Genomic DNA, 18,522 nt, shown 5'->3' on the forward strand with positions numbered 1-18,522 from the left:
AATTATTAATAGAAAAAAATGCATATAATAGTGAATTACTAATAGAAAAAAATCCAAGAATATGCTCTAATTTCTTATTTATTTTATTCCTTTATATTTTTGTAATTTATGTTATATAAGAAAATATATTTTTTAAAACATACGTTGGAACATATATTTTAACTTTTAAAACACAAACTATTAGGTTTAGAACGTACGGCATATTTTTTAGAACATACGTTATGTTTTTTTAGAACATGTGTTATATTTTTTCGAACATGAGTTATAAATTATATTATAGAACAAATAAAAAAACGATCCAGATATCTACTGATTTTTTTAGAATATTATACTTAATTTTTGGAACACAAATTATATATTTTTTAAAACAAACGTTAGAACATATATTTTAACTTTTAAAACACGAACTATGAAGTTTAGAACGTACGACATATTTTTTAGAACATACGTTATGTTTTTTTAGAACATGCGTTATGTTTTTTCGAACATGAGTTATAAATTATATTATAGAACAAATGAAAAAAACGATTCAGATATTTACCGATTTTTTTTAGAACATTATACTTAATTTTTGGAACAGAAACTATATATTTTTTTAAAACAAACTTTCGAACATATATGTTAACTTTTAAAACACGAACTATGAAGTTTAGAATGTACGACATATTTTTTAGAACATACGTTATGTTTTTTTAGAACATGTGTTATGTTTTTTCGAACATGAGTTATAAATTATATTATAGAACAAAGAAAAAACGATCGAGATATCTACTAATTTTTTGGAACATTATACTTAATTTTTGGAACACAAAATATAAACTTTAGAACATACGTTATGTTTTTTTAGAACATACGGTATGTTATTTAGAATATGTGTTATAAATTATAGTATAGAACAAATGCAAAAATGGTACATATATTTATTATTTTTTTTAAACACTATATTTAATTTTTAGAACACAAATTATAAAGTTTAAAACATATGTAACAATATTTAGAACATCGTCCTTAACATTTTAAAATATAAATTACAAAAATATAGAGAAATTAAATAAATAAGAAATTAGAGTATGTTCTTGGATTTTTTTTCTATTAATAATTCATTATTATGCACATTTCTTTTTATTTTCTATTAATAATTTATTATTATGCATATTTAATCGATATTAATAAGTGCATGCATCAAAATTAAACAATAGAAGCTAAAAGGGCAATGGTATATTTATCAGCGCGCGACATAAATTACAAAGAAAGCAATTGGCTCAGTGGTAAGTTGTGTGGAGTGTAAACATGAGGTCTCAGGTTCGACCCCCCATGCAGCTAGCGTTTTTTTAAAATTTTTCTACCCAAAACTACGTAGTTTTGAGTGGTTCTCACCTAAGGTGAGTTCTCACCTAGGAAAGGGTTCTCACAAAACAATGAGCTTATTGTGTGACATAACAAAACTACGTAGTTTTGATGATAATTGAAAAGGGCAATGTGACAAATTTGTAAATAAAAGGAAAGAGATAATAGAAAAAATTGTTTTATTTCTTTTCTTTAAAATACATTTTTCCGACATCTCTAACATCGTTTTTTGAAATTTTTTAAACTATCCAGAAAATTTTTTAAACGGTCATTTTAAGATCACTGAAGCTCAAGTAAAAAAATTTCCGGTGAACGGAATCCGGCGAGAAAAATAAGTGCCCAGAAAATTTTTAAAAAAATCCAGAAAATGTAAAACATTATTCTAAGAAACTTTAATTCTTGGGTCGAAGCGAGATTTCTTACGGTTTAGTCCCAATAAAACATTTTCCTTAATTTTATCCATTTTACATGCTTCAACAATTTGTTGGGTCAAAACTGTAAGGAATCTCACTTTGAGCCAAGAACTAAAGTTTCTTAAAATGATGTTTTAAATGTTTTGGAATATTTTGATAATTTTTTGGGCACATTTTTTATCCTACTTACATTGTTCCAAATCAGTCTATCATTTGTTCCAACATAATACTTATATTGTTCCAACAGAAAATTGTTTTATTTCTTTTCTTTAAAATACATTTTTCCGACATTTCTAACCTCGTTTTTCGAAAAATTTTATATTATTAAACTCGTCTAAATTAGACGGTCATTTTAAGATCCCTGAAGTTCAAGTAAAAAAAATTCCGGTGAACGGAATCCGGGTGGGCGTTTTCTGGCGAGAATAAAAGTGTCCAGAAAATTCTCAAAAAATTCTAGAAAATGTAAAACATTATTCTAAGAAATTTTAATTCTTGGATCGAAGCGGGATTTCTTACGGTTTAATCCCAATAAATTTTGTTCCTTAATTTTATCTATTTTACAAGCTTCAACAATTTATTGGGTCAAAACTATAAAGAATCTCGCTTTGAGCCAAGAATTAAAGTTTTTTAAAATGATGTTTTACATGTTTTGGAATTTTTTGATAATTTTTTGGGCATATTTTTTGTCCGACTTACATGTTCCAAATCAGTGTACCATTTGTTCCAACATAATACTTATATTGTTCCAACAGAAAAATGTTTTATTTCTTTTCTTTAAAATACATTTTCCCGATATTTCTAACCTTGTTTTTCAAAATTTTTTATACTATTAGACTCGTCTAAATTAGACGGTCATTTTAAGATCTCTGAAGCTCAAGTAAAAAAAATTCCAGTGAACGGAATCCGGGTGGTCGTTTTCTGGCGAGAAAAAAGTGTCCAGAAAATTCTCAAAAAATTTGATAAAATGTAAAACATTATTCTAAGAAACTTTAATTCTTGGGACGAAGCGAGATTTCTTACGGTTTTGACCCAATAAATTGTTGAAGGATGTAAAATAGATAAAATTAAGGAAAAAGTTTTATTGGGACTAAACCGTAAGAAATCCTACTTCAACTCAAGAATTAAAGTTTCTCCAAATAATGTTTTACATTTTCTGGAATTGTTTGAGATTTTTCTGGGCATTTTCGGAGTTTTTTTATCGGAAAACGCCAATCTAACCGCCGAATTCCGTTGATTTGGGACTAAATCGTAAGGAATATCATTTTGAGTCAAGAATTAAAGTTTCTCAAAATAATATTTTACATTTTCTGAAATTTTTTGAAAATTTTCTGGATATTTGTTTCTCAGAGAAAAACAGATCGTCGGATTCCATTCACCGGAAATTTTTTTACCCGAGCTTCTGGGATCTTAAAATGACCGTCTAATTAAGACGAGTCCAACGGTATAAAAATTTTTGAAAAATAAGGTTGGAAAAGTTGGGAAAATACATTTTAAAGAAAAAAAATAAAACAATTTTCTCTTTCCTTTTATTTACAAATTTGCCACATTCCCCTAGTTAATTACAAAATTGGTCATTGTAACACAATAAGGCTTGTCGCACTATAAGCAATGTGTCAAACCTGATCTTTTATATATATATATATATATATATATATATATATATATATATATATATATATATATATATATATATGATATAAGTTTACTTTTATTTGTTATATATTATATAGTTTCATATTCATTTATAATATATAGTATGTATAGTTATATTTATAATTGTTATATAAATAGTATTTATTTTATTAATTATCCTTTATTAGCTATATAGTATAGGTATATATAAAGCTTCTGAAGATCCTTAAGATTGATGTTATACGTTATATACAGAATGTTCACAATAATCTAAGTGAGATATATATTCAGAGTATGCAATTTTCAGAAGTAATAAAGCTAGAGTAAGGGAAAGAAGTTACTCAACAGATTTATACTGGTTCGACTTTCTGCCTACGTACAGTCCTCAGAATTCCATCTTCTGAGTTTTAATCCACTAAAGAACTCTTTCATAGGTAGAGCACAAACCTTTTACAATAGACAGAGTCTAAGTAAAGTACCGTCCTTTACTTACAATCACTTATCTCTCTCTCTCTCTAGTTACTTACCTATAACCAAAACAATAACATAGCTTCTAGTTTACAATAGAAAGGATTCTAATATGATATCAAATGAACTAATCTCTCTATTTTCATTACACAAATATGGAATTGATGTGTATAAATATTTGCTCTCCGTTTTTCACTTGTATGCTTTATCTCTTTTTCGCGTGAAGATCAAGTGTGAAAAACAATGTTCTAAAAGTCGGCCAAGTTGCCGACTAATCGCCGACTAGCCGGCGAAATTCAGAACACTGATCGATTTTTTATAACTAGACGGGTTAAATCGGGGGTCCGATATATTTCCGCCTAGGCGGTTCAAGTCGGGGTAAATCGGGGCAAGTCGGGCTAGACGGGCAAGTCGGGTTAAGCGGGGTAAGTCGGGTTATGCGGCTAAAAATCGGGTCAAATCATAAAATTATAAAAAAATTACTACAAAATAAATAATACAAATAATTAATCATTACAACAACAACTAAAAAAAATAAAACTCGGTGTTTGCGGTTTCAAGTAGTTTTGGGGCCGCGGGTTTCATTGCTCGGGATTCAAATGGGGTGGTCGTGATGAGTGGAGCGTGTCCTTTGGGTCGGTGTTGGACGGGGGGCAAGTCAAAGGCTGGCTGGGGGCTTTTCACCTGTCTCTGCAGTATTGGAACCAAGATCGGGGCTATTTTGAATGGTTTGATATTTGCCAAACAATATGGGGTGATGAAAGTGGTGGTTTCGTCGGATTGCAAATTTGCTATTGATGCAATTATTGCGGATAGGGATGTTAGTTATGTGGATGTGATAATCAAATTAATTCGTGAGGTGGCTGATTCTTATATTGATGTGTGCTTCATTCATGAAGGACGTTTGCAAAATGTCGCGGCTCATGAACTTGCAAAATGGGGTTCCAGTTTAAATGGTCCTCAAGTGTTAGTTTCAGATTTTCCGTTTTTTCTGTCTTCTTGTATTGAATCTGATCGTATCCATTAATACAAGTTGATATGTTTCATCAAAAAAAAAATAATAATAAAACTAATTTACACAACACTAAATTTACAAATAAAACTAATTTCAACATATATGATATATTGGAAATTAAAAAAAAAAACTCAAACTAAACTACCCATAATAACTCATCTAATGTTGTGTGCCCTAAATTCATTTAAAAAAATTGCAGCAGCCACCACTCCTTCTTCATCATCGCCACTCCTCTCTGCTCCTTCATCATCATCACTGTGCTTCCTCCTTCTCTAGCAAAATCGCAGCAGCCACCACTCCTCCTCTCTGCTCCTTCATCATCGATTCATCGCACACCACTCCTCCTCTCTGCTCCTTCTTCATCATCACACTTTTTTATGAATATTTATGGATATTTTATTATTTATTTAAAGCAAATATTTATAATACTTATATCATATTTATTAATATTATTTTTAGATGTGATAATTTATAGTTTAAATGATATTTTCTATTTATTTAATTATAAATATAAAAAATAGAAAAATACATATCCGATTAATCCCCGATTAATCCCCGATTAATCTCCGATTAATCTTTTGAGGTCTTGTCCACCCGACTAGCGCCTTACGACTTTTAGAATACTGGTGAAAAATGTGGCTTGAGGTTGGGTTTTATAGGTGAAGCTTTCAAACTTATCCGTTTGAAATGAAGAGAGTCCTTGTGAACAAAACTTCTTCTGTCTTACTTTTGACCTTTGTGCCATATATATTAACCATTTAAGGAAAGTTTTCATTTTTGAATTCAGACTCTATTGCTTGTTGAGACGCACGTCCAATGATTTTCTTCTGATTTCTGGCTCTGCAGTCTTGCAGTCTAAGTCTTTCCTTATTTGGGGGATAGAGAGAGACATGTAACTGACATAGCCTTCTGTCTTTTGAGTTTTTACTATTTTTGGAATGCCTGATTTGATTGAGACGCACGTCCAATGATTTTCTTCTGATTTCTGGCTCTGCAGTCTTGCAGTCTAAGTCTTTCCTTATTTGGGGGATAGAGAGAGACATGTAACTGACATGACCTTCTGTCTTTTGAGTTTTTACTATTTTTGGAATGCCTGATTTGACTTCTTTGTCATGGGCTTCTAGTTTTGGCTTCTAGGTCTTGGGCTAGTTTCAGCTTGGGCCTTTAATTGCATTAAGGCCTTTTGATTGCTTATGTATTTATGCTTCTAATCATTTCAACACTCAGCAAACATATTAGCTATAAAACATAATTAATTTAACTCTAAATTTTAATACCTTGCGCATCTTATTCTTTAATTGTGATTTTTATCATAATAAAAAACTTAACAGAAATTGTGTTTCAACAACTTAGGCATCAGAGTGGGATCATCAATTCTTGGCCTCTTTTTACTGAGAACTTCTACAGTGGACCGGGTGCAATAGACCCAACCAATAAAAAAAGAGAATCATGCTACCTCATTGGGAGATGATTGGTGTAAGGAAAGAAAGTGTACAATTATCACGTTTCTATTGGTAAGGTCCAATGAACCGGGACCATAGTAGAATTTCTCCTTTTTACTACTTTTTTGTGTCTTATATAATGGCCTTGTTTGGGAATTAGTTGTTAGCTGTTAGCTGATTACATTAGCTGTTAGCTGATTACATTAGCTGATTTGACTAGCTGATTTGATTAGCTGTTTGTGTAGACATGTTTGGTAAAAATTAGCTGATTGATAATAGCGGTTTGTGCAAAAAGACGAATAAGGGCATTAATTTTGGAGTAGGAGAAGAGAGAGTCTATCTATTAGGGTTAAAGAAGTCCATTAATTTTAATATTGCAAAACGCTAATTGAAAAGGCTCATTTTAAGAGCTTTTTCTAAATTAGCGTTTTCATCCCAAAACTCTCTCCACCAAATACTCCAATTAGCGGTTTCGGTGGTCAAACCTTTAAAGTTGGTCAAAACCGCTCTTTATATCCCAAAACGCTCCTTACCAAACAGGCCAATAACATATAAGAAATAATGTTAGCACATGTATCACCATCCTAGGCATACAAGAACATTTGGAGCATTAGAGACCGTCAGATTCAACCATAGGGATACCGTCTCCCTATAACACGTGTTCCAATAGAAAGATCTCAATATCCTATTTAGACTACATCCCGCTAGGATCCCCTACATTTTTTAAGATGACTTTTGAAATTTACTCTTTTCGGACCTCCCTCAAATGGTGCTTGAATGGCTATCCCGCTGCAAATCATGGCCTCGTCCTTAGGGAGTTGCTACTCCTCCAACTCTGAAAAAGTCTATTTAGCCTCTGCCTCCTCATAAGGGTTCTTTGCATATTTGTTCCCTCTTTCAAAGATGCAGGTTTTGTTGAAGATATTTCATTTATGGGAATTGCAATATCCCTAAATTTAATCTCTTTCACTTTTAATGAAACCAGACGATAGTTATTTGCTTTCCCTTTTCTAGACCTTTCTTTTTCCATTGCTCTATACTTCTCTTCCAACCTTTTCCTTTGGGATCGCCATTTCTACATCAGGTGAGTGGAGCAGGAAACTTTTCATGTTTCATAATATGCCACTCCTTGCTTCGGTTTTTGGGAGAGGGAACCATAAACTTAGGTTGGTTCTTGGTGAATTTAGGTTGTGGTTCCTTCCCTTTTTATTCTTTAGTTTTGAAATTCAAGCCTCCCGTGCATGATGATCCTCTTCTTGAGCTCCCAATTTTAGTATTGCCTCGAAGAACCCTTTGGGATCTCCTGCAGATTCCTTTGGTTTTACGCTTGAATAAGTTCTCCACCTAACGAGTACATGTCTAAAATCAAAGGAAGCCATGTTAATAGACTCGACCGCCAGGAAAAGGTCTTCATCCACAAGCATGGAGCATTTTTTTCTCAAGAAACTTAAGAATTTCCCTCTCAATTAGAACTTGGGAAATGTTCTTGAAATCACAACATGACCCAATATAATGGTACTTGCAATACGTCTTTCCTTTCATCTCTTCTTAGGTGGGAATCTTCTAATTTTGTGGAAAAGTGATAAACTTCTCTTTCAACAAATAATCAAAGATCTCCTCGGTCTTACCCATATCAAAGGTGTAATTAAATGTGCTCATCTTGCTCCTTTGATGGGTTTGAAATGTGATAGGCACATCTTGGCTCATTTGTTTCGAAGCTCCGCTACCGTAATTTCAGAACCATCAATGTCCTAATATATGCGACCCAATTGCGATCTTTTTCCTATAGTTTTCCTATATGTAATATAAGATAAGCCAGTAAGGTTGCTCCTGCTTCCTTTCATCTTCAACATTCTCCCACGAGTCATGAATTGGTTATTCCTCCCTAATGTACTTATGGGGAGCATCATGTTTGTTAGTATGGGCCTTTAAATGAACAGCATGAATAATAAGGGGTTAGCTTAGCTGCTTCCATTTGGAATGTGACTCTTATTGTTGTGAGGTTTCAGAGTGTTCTCCTCCCTCAATGGTGGATTTGGTATTTTTCTCTAGGGTGGCCTCTAGTTTCTTCCTCTGAGGCCGCACTTTCCTTTCCTTTTGACGGAGAATGGACATCGCTTGAGTCCACCTGATCCTTCTTGTTCTCATTCTACATGTCAATCTTGTTTTTAACCTGCTCAAAAGTGATATCGAACCATCTGGTCATAGAAACAATCACCTTGGACAAATTGACCTGTAACCATTGTTGGATAATTCTCCTCTGAAATCTGTTGATGGAGTCCCTCCTTGTGTCGAGTAGGAGAGATGAATTCTTGATCATTAGCCCTTGAAGAAGTGTGGAGAGCCCTTCAATTTGTTCGACTAGGTCAACAATTTGTCTTGTACTACCAAGCACATTTATGCATCATCTAACGCTACATCAATATTTTTTTTTTTTTTTGCAGCATTTCCGTCCTACTGAGCGTGTCAAAATATTGTTTCGCCTTTTTTTCCTGTTACCTGAGCGTGCTAGAGATTTTACGGAAAAACTCCAAAATTTGTCAAATCTGATTTCTTAAACCAAAACCATTGTGTTAAAGCTGAAATGTCATCAAAGCTTCAAATTTACAATTAATTCTATGTAAGAAGATGAATTGAAACAACAATGCTCCAAATTTGATAAATTTCCCAAATGTTCCTCGATAAATCTCTGCCATCTCTAACTAATCCTCACCACTACATCAATATTCCCATGTTTGCTAACTTCCCGAACTTATCAATTTCGACACGGATTAACTAATTTTAATTGAAATTAACTAAATAAATATAATTAAATAATTAATTAATGATTTTTTTTTTGAGAAATTAATGATTAATCAGTATAATTAATTAAATTATTTAATTAAGTTAGAAAAATTAATTAATTATGAAATCAATGGGCGTAACACAATTGAAAATGATATTAGGATATGAGGATGCTCCAAAACTAAGGCATACTTATTGTCCATATGAAATTCTTCTGTTACAACCATATTTCTTCTGCAAAATGTTTTTCTTCTACAAAATGTTTTTCTTCTATAGAGTTTATTGAGAATCTTAATATTAATACCTTTTCTGTTAGTGGTATTTCAAAACTCTTACATTAGAAGTTACTTATAATCTTGCAGCTGCAGGACATTTAATTCAAATATTGTAGAATCAAATCTTTAAACTTCTTTACCTAATTCTATATATATATATATAGATAATGTTACAAATGACCATATTCCAACAATTAGAAGAGCCACAAGAACTAGAAAATCATCTGAATACTTACTCTCCTACTGGTACTAATCATCTGCTGTTTTAACATATGATCATCTCTCGCCACACCACAATATCAAACATTTATCTCTACAACACCTGAACCTATAACTTATAATCAAGCACTGAAAACATGAATCCCGGAGAAATGCTATGCAACATGAATTACTCAATTACCAAATGAGTTTTTGGTTCTAAATCTGATGCCATTGTAGAAAGATTTAGAGCAACACACAAACTGTAGAAGAAGAAAGGAATTGTTTAAACGTAGCAGCCAAGGATTACCCCTACTAAGTATGAAACAAGAAAATAAATTCTAAATCTCACATCATTTCATCCAAATTAGCACCTCTGAGTAATATATTTTCTGCCTTATAGAAAAAAGTTATTGTCGTGTGATCGAGAGGGCGAGCCTTGGTGCAACGGTAAACGTTGTTGTCGTGTGACTGAGAGGTCACAGTTTCGAGTCTTAAGAGCGGCCTCCTGGCAGGGGAAAGCTTGCCTCTAATATAACTTTGTGGCAGGACACGTAGTGCACCGGGCCGCCCTTTATAGAAAAAAGTTGTGTTTAATTGCTCCACTAACAGTGATTCCATTATGCACAAATTGAGTTTTAAGTGCAGTAGTGACAAGTTGAAAATCAAATCAAGTGTATAATTGATGAAAAACTAAAAAGAATTAAGGGACTTTGTCTTGTCTTTGAGCTCCATTATATGTCCTGTTCAAGAATATATATGTATCTCTTTGTTCAGCAGCTGTAGCTACAACTGAAACATGAACAAAAACTTTACTCCAAAGCCACCCAAATAGATAGCAGAAAATGCAGATAGATGGTAATGAACTTGGAGGAAGCAACATTCATAATCCAATATTTATACAGAGAGACATCCAATGATCCAATTGGCAGGATAACTTGTCAAATGTAAGAAAGCAATTTAAAGTAGACAATAATATACAAGGAAAGAGAGAAGAGAGCCAAAATATGCTGCCAGAACAGAAGAGCTGAAGCCTCCTTTACTGCGTACCCTCTAAGGCTGGCAATTGCGCCTAGTAAAATGGCGCTTGGTGTCGTGTATTGCAATAGTAGCACAAATCTGTACATTGCATCACCATGTACAAGAAAATTCAGCTTATCAGCCAATGCTACAACACCGATTCCCAGTAGAGGGAGCACGAAAAGCCTCGCCACGCTTATACCAATTGTGGTTCGAAGGCCAAGTTTGGAGTCATTTGGACCCTCAGCTAGCATACCTCCAAGAATAAGCATCACAGAGGGCACCATAGCACCAGCTAAAATCTCTAGACTGTCTGTGACAAAAGATAATGGAGCATCATATCCAAAGACGAAAGCTTTCAGCTGAGGCACCATTCCAATAACGATTGCTAAGAATGAAGCAATTGTTGGGGGCTGAAGTATGTGCTGTATCGGAGTTTGTTCAGCGACAATTCTCATTCTCCTCACAACTCGTGGCTCAGCCAAACATTGAATGGATCTAGGACTAGATGTGCCCGCATCTCCAGAGAGATCAAGGTCCGGAAAGTAGGTCTGTGAAAATCCTGAGGAGATGCTATTAAAAATTCTAGCAATGAAAGGAGTCTTGGCATGTTCAGTTTCTTTCTCCTCAATGCCTGGCCATTCAGCTTCCACAAGGAGCGGCCTGCTGACATCATTACTAGGCTGTTGTTCCTCAATCTCAAGCCCTTCCTCAACAATCTCATAAAACTGCAATGGCGGCTCCATCATATGATAAACAAGCGTGTAAACGAGAAGTACTGCAACCCACTGCGCGAAAGAGACATATGCCACTCCCCTCGAGTGGCAATTATGTCCAAAAGGGCTCTCTTTAGTATGACAGACTGATCCAACGATTGCTAAAGGAAGATTACCGGTATTGCCAAAGGCAGTCATGATGATAGTGAATCTGTTGAACTCTGGGGGCGGGCGACATATAACAACAACTAACAGGCCTAGAAAGAAACCAATTATTGTGCTAAGCAGCACATTAACAGGGATAAACCACCAAAGGGCAATGTTCTTAAGTGTAATGTTTTCACCAAGCTCGGTGAAGATTAGGCAGGGCAAGAATAAAGCAAAGACTAGCTTGCTTAGGAGTCTAAATGTTTCTTTTGGGATGATTTTGGTTTTTGGATTAGCAAGAATCAATCCTATAACTGTAAGGGAAAGAAGTTTCAACAAAGGCACTATTGCAGTCACAATATTTTCACCACTAGACTTCATATTATTATCATACAAGCCAGAAAGATAACGAGACATCTTTTCTTCCCTTCAATCTCAATAAGATTAACAACAATCTATTTTCAAATTCCTGCAATTAACAAATCGAGAATTAGACAAATTTGAGAGAGAAAAAAACAATCCAAATAGCCATTCAAGAAGTTTGAAGTTCTAAATAATCGGCAAGCAAAATGCAGATTTGCAACATTGGTTTCAAAGGTAACGGGTAAACACTAAGAAAAAGTTAAAGTAGTGAAAAAAATCCAAAAAAATCAGTACAGGCATCCATCATCATCACAGATTATCATGATATGAAACAAACAAATAGACAACAATATAGCATAAGCTTAAACATATTAATTTGACTAGAAACTGAAATTAATGAAGAAGAAACATGGTTTTGAGCATAAAAAAACCATTAACGATAAAACAATAGGCTTAACGAGAAGATAAATGAGCAAAAAAGTAAGATTAAGAGAGAGAGAGCTTACAGATCAGAGATTAGAGAAGTGAATCTATGGAGAAAAAGAAAAGAAAAGTAGCGGAAAGAGATCTAGGGATAAATTTTACAAGGAATTAGATTCTGATTCAAATCTCCCAAACCCCCGAACCAATTTTTGGCAAATCCCTCTCTATAAAAATCAATACTGTTTTAACTGAGTTTCCCAACATAAAAACTACACCAATTTGTTTTTTCTTTTTGTCCTTTCTCCATTCTTCATTTTGGATTGTTCCCCAAAATTTCTCTCCATATGCTCTAGAGAATACCATATTTTATTCAATAAATCACATATTTAATTTGAGTTTTGTGCTGTAACTATATTATCTTATTTATATATTTCTTATTTATATATATAAAAAAAATATGTTATGGTTTCTGAAAAGGCCACTTTTATAATTTTAAAAACATGTAAAATAAAATAAAATAAATAATTTTTTAAGATTTATATTATCATTAAGGTATAAAAAGAAGAAAAACTCGATTTAATTGTAATTGATGATTATTATTATCATGTAAACTATTATTTTGTGGTTATTTTAAATTTTAATAAAAGTTAAAAGAATTCATACTTATTTCCAGAAAAAAAAAACGATATGAAAGTAGCAAAACAAACATGTTCAAATCAAATTGCGTGTGATGTAAAAAAGATAGAATAGGTCTTACCAAAAAAAAAAAAGATAGAATAGAATTATGAAAATAAATAAAATACTAAATACATCATGAGCTTTCAACTTCCTTAATTGATTGAAGTTTTATACAAGTGAAGATTTTAAAGGAAAAGGTTTCCAAGCTTTAAGAATACACCCGGAATCAGCAAACAAAACATTGATAAGGAAAAGTGGTGGACAATCTCACTCACCGCGAACAGATTTACAACTAACAGTCTGAGCAAAACAATGAATTGCAAAGTCTGTCAAATGCTTAACAAAAGACATCAAATAGTTGTTCAAACCTCGTAATAGAGAAATAAAATCGCTAATAATATCTGAAAGGTAAGAAACATGGAAAGCCGGTTGTACAATAGCTAGAAACACTTTCTGGCAGTCCGATAGAATAGTAACCTTGCTTCGGTACCATTTTTTTTATCTAAGAAAGTGCCTCACAAATCGCAATGGCTTCAACCATCTCGAAGTCATAAAACCCCTCCAACACCGCCGCATGAGAAGCATAAATGCACTGGCCTAAATGATCTCGAATAATGAAGCCAAAAGAGCTACAATGCATTGGGATGTTATGAAGATAATAAAGACCAACTGTTCTAGTTCCTTTTACTTCTGAACTTCTTAGCAAATGTTCTGCAAGCACTCTCTTCCAAATGTCCTGGAAGAACACTAGGGAGGAAGTGTACTTCCAGAATATTTTGCAAATGTTCTGGAAGCATATTTCCTCCATTGCTGAGGTTTAGAGTTTGAATATTGTTACAATTTTATTATAAATTTTGATAATGTTATGATTTTAATGTTATAATTATTGTATATATACCACTTCGCATTTTTCAGAAAGTGCGAAGCTTGCGAAGAGAAATACTACTACAGTACATGATTTTACTTCGCAGAAGAAAAACTCATTTTGCGAAGTAGTATTTACTTTCGCAGGCTTCGCAGTTTGCGAAACTGCAAAGTAAAATCATGAAGGTATTATCTTGGAAAAAACGTACAAAATAATAATAAAAAATGGCGTACCAAGTTCACAAGAAGAAAGATTTTACGTATAAACAAAGTGTCAAGTTCGCAAGAAGAAAGATTTATGTATATATGAGTCGATAATTAAAAACAAAGTGCCGAGTTTACAAACTAAGAAAGAAACGAAGAGAGAAAGAAGAAAGAGTAAGCAATTTCTAAATTGTTATATATATATGAAGGACATTTTGGGAAAGTCACAAATAAATAGTCTAGATACGTAATGAGTTGGATAATTGGTCCAAATATATAAATGGGCCTTCAATTTGACCAAATTTTATAATTTTGCTTTTTTTTTACCAATTAGTAAAAAATACTTATATAACTAACTTATAAACAAAAATTATGGGTAAATTACATACGTGGTGTACAACCTTTATCCATTTTCACACTTTGGTGTACAACCTTCAATTTTGCACACTAAAATGTACAACCTTTTGATGACCTCCCACTAAAGTGTACAGCAGGTAAAAATGACCGGTCAACCCGAAGTCAACGCGCCACCTCATCAATTTAACTTTTCTAAAAATAAAAAATTAACCCAATTAATATAAAATTACTTTTATACCCTTTATAACATCATCTTCTCCATCCTTATTTTCTTTCACTCCATTTCCAAAAATTATTTCTCTCTCTAACTCTCTTTCTTTCTCTTTCTCTCTCTAAATCCTATCTCTCTCTCTCAATCCTTTCAATTTCTACCACTAATATTATATAGAGAACATAAAAAATCTCATATCTTTAAATTTGGTGATATCTGATGATAATTCAAAATCATAAACAGCAAAAGAACTGTTGAATGCAAAAGTCAGATTCATATTTTGGGTTTGATATAAAAATAGAAAATGAGTATCAATAACATGAGATAACTCATGGAACAATAAATTAAGGAGGGACATTGCCATTACAAGTAAAGCCAGTGAACTGGAATTAACCCGCCGAGGAGCATGAATACGCTGATAAAAAAAAGAGGAAGAAAGTGAACAGCCTTACAAATTAAATCTAAAAAAAATGCACGATTTTAAGGAACTAGATGAAAAAGGAAAATTAGCAAAAAAAGCTCAAGGGTCGTGAGCTTTATTCTCCATCCTTGAATTTCAATAGCCATTAATAATTCAATAGTCTGCAATTCAACCTCTATCAGCAAATCATCAGCAAAGAGGGAGGTGAAATTTGCTCCGATCAATTGCTTCCGCACCGATCCCGTTTGTGCTGTTGATGGAGTGACATATTGGTGTGGGTGTGCTGATACTATATGCAATGGTGTGGGTCTTTTTAATTTGAATCTACACATATCAATTTATGTATAATTTTTGCTTTCTATAAACCTCAAATTTACTTCAAAACTAACAATATCTTCAGTCATATTTATACCTAAATAAAATAGATTTGAGAGAGAGATGAAGAAACACAGCTTTAAGAGAGAGAATTGAAGAAACCCAGATTTTAGAGAGGGAAAGGGAGAGAAAAGTCGAAGAAAATTGAAAAATGGTGGAGAGAGAGAAAGGAGAGAGATTAACACCACGTATGTAATTTACCCCAAAAATTATACACAAAAAAATGAACATAGATTTTGTTGGGATAAGCATATATTCACAACATATATATTTATCCGAATAAGTAAACGGGTTTACGGGTTACCTCTTGTAGCGCAGATCCCGTTCTTGATTTGTAGCGGAAGGATTTCGGATCAATCACCCGATCTAGTATCACCGGTCAAGCCTTCAACCACGCCAATAGAATTGGGTGAGGAAGACAATTGGTTCACGAACTAAAGCGACGACAAATCCCAAAAATAGAGAGAGGGGCGGCGGCTTAGGAAAAAAGAGGAGAGAAAAAATTCTCTGGAGATCCTGTATCTCAAAACCTAATTTCTGACTCTCTTCTAATTCTCTTAGAATTATGATAGATTGGGGTTTCTATTTATACTGAATAAATAGATCACCTAACCCTAATTCTTATTGGGTTTGGGCCCATTCCATTTCGGGCGGGCCTAATTGGATCCATATCCAATTAATTCCAACATCTCCCACTCGCACGCAATGGAACTTATTCCAAACTTTCTCAATCTCGGTCTCTATCATACTCTTGCAAATAGTTCGTGCGACCGGCATACTATCGAGAGCTCTAGTGCTATATACTCGTTAGAACATATAGCTGCTCGATTTTCATGTAACAAACTTGGAACTATGTACTCGTTAGAGATATATAGATCTTAGATTTGAACATGGATCGTCGGTGGTGTATGCTTTTATCCTAGACTCCATATCATATCCAATGTAGTCTTCGAATCTCTACAGTACATCTATTTTTCACAAATATGCACATATGCATAAGTGTCCGGACGGTGAAGAATAGAAACACTTAGATATGATTCAAATGGATGTCTTTCCCTCTTAACATTATTCTGTCCATTATAATTTGATTCGCTTATCCATTCAGGGTCTCTTTGGTTGGTATTATCTCATCAACCTCGAGGTATCCCTTTCCAAGGTAGCTACATCAGACTAAACTTCTTAGAATAAGTCTAGGGTCTATAAGGATAATAGTCAAGAAGCGCATCTTCATGACGTGAGTCTCACATTAGGAAAAGGCGAGATCAATCTACTTTTCCATCTCGTGGTCGCTAAAACACACATGGTATGGGTCATGTGTTATGGTGTTCAATTCTTTTCTGAAGAAGAGTATGTTATTAACACCATACAGAAGCATAGGTCTAGATGTGCCTGAACATCTAACTTTAGTTAATCACTTATGATGATCACTTCTGGCTATGACAGAAGGCTATAAGTTATCGCAAACATGCCCTTTTAGATTACTTGTTAATCTTTTTCATGTATTTGTAACACATGTTATCTTGCACCGTAATGGAAACACTTTTCCATGTCTATAGCAAGACGGCTTCTATCATTGAACAAGCTCTCGAAATTGCTCAAAGACAGCCTCATCCTTCATTTATCATCACATTGACGAAATGGGGGAAACTGCTCATGTGAGTGAGCTACATTCTGTCTAAACATGCATTTTGAGTTCATAACAGCAAATATTTACAATTAAATACTCGCACTCGTGTACTGATGAAAATTCATAATTCATAAAACCTTTATTAATAATTCATGTCTTACAAATAAAACAATGAAGAATGAGAAGTATACTTAGATCCTAAACAATCCTTGGGATCTAACATGTTTAACATAAACATCTCTCTTGACTGGTTTGGTGAGGGGATCTGCCACCATGTCATGAGTAGATATATACTTCACATTAACTTCTTTGCGTGCAATTAAGTCCCTGACAAAATGATACTTAATCTCTATGTGCTTTGATTTGTTGTGGAACCTCTGGTCCTTAGCGAAAGCTATAGCTGATTGACTGTCACTGTTAACTATGACTTGGGTTTGACAATTGGTTACATTCAAGTTGTTTAGGAACCGATTCAGCCAAACAGCCTCTTGAACTGCTGATGAATACGATACGTATTCAGCTTCCATAGTGGACAGGGCTACACAAGTTTGTTTCTTGCTACTCCAGGAAATCGTGCCATTTCCTAGCAAGAACACATAGCCTGACGTGGACTTTCTTTCATCCAAGTCTCCTGTCCAATCAGCATCCGTGTATCCTCTCAGATTTAGGTCTTTACCTTGATAGCATATAGAATAATCTGTTGTTCCTTTGAGGTACCTCAGTATCCTCTTCACAGCTGCCCAATGTGCTAGTCCTGGGTTGGACTGATATCTACTCACCATCCCAACGGCATGACAGATATCAGTCTTGTACACAACATGGCGTACATTAGACTACCTACGGCACTTGCATATGGAACTTTTTCCATCCTTTTCTTTTTGTTTGGATTCTTTGGACACATTTTGGTACTTAGGGTGATGTCCTTAGTCATCGGGCTATCTACAGGCCTACTTCCACGTATACCGAAACGATCAATGACTTTGTTAACATAAGTCTCTTGAGACAGTGCTAATAGTTTCTTTGATCGATCCCTTGAAATCTTAACCCCAAGTACGTATGCGGCTTCGCCCATATCTTTCATTTCAAAACTTGAGTTTAGCCAAGCTTTGATTTGGTTTACAAATTCTATGTCATTTCCTGCTATCAGTATGTCATCTACATACAGAGATAAAATGACAAAATTTCTACCCGACCGTTTCGTGTAGACACAATGGTCCTCTTCAAGCATCTTGAAGCCATTCGAAATCATTTGATTGTGAAAACGAAGGTACCATTGCCTAGAGGACTGTTTAAGGCCATAAATTGATTTTTTCAATTTGCAGACCTTATGCTCGGAGCCTTTTACCACGAAGCCCTCTAGCTGTGACATATAGATCTCTTCGCTCAATTCTCCATTGAGAAAAGCAGTCTTAACATCCATCTGATGTAGCTCTAGGTCTAAACTTGCTACAATAGCTAAGATTAGTCTAATAGATGTAAACCTTACAACAGGTGAGAATGTCTCCTCGAAGTCTATTCCTTCCTGTTGTGTATAGCCTTTAG

The 18,522-nt window shown here is 33.9% G+C and overlaps 1 protein-coding gene across 1 annotated transcript; it reads right to left on the reverse strand.

Annotated features, from left to right (window-relative positions):
- Positions 1-10,330: 10,330 nt before the first annotated feature.
- LOC136235901 (protein PIN-LIKES 2) lies at positions 10,331-12,615 on the reverse strand. The gene is made up of 2 exons (XM_066025985.1): positions 12,327-12,615; positions 10,331-11,926 (listed from the first exon to the last, which is right to left on the reverse strand). Exon 2 carries the CDS (start codon positions 11,872-11,874, stop codon positions 10,516-10,518), a length of 1,359 nt encoding a protein of 452 aa, XP_065882057.1. The 5' UTR covers positions 11,875-11,926; positions 12,327-12,615; the 3' UTR covers positions 10,331-10,515.
- Positions 12,616-18,522: the final 5,907 nt, after the last annotated feature.

Source organism: Euphorbia lathyris, chromosome 1 (genome assembly GCF_963576675.1).
Source record: "Euphorbia lathyris chromosome 1, ddEupLath1.1, whole genome shotgun sequence".
In the NCBI taxonomy this organism is placed as follows: domain Eukaryota; kingdom Viridiplantae; phylum Streptophyta; class Magnoliopsida; order Malpighiales; family Euphorbiaceae; genus Euphorbia; species Euphorbia lathyris.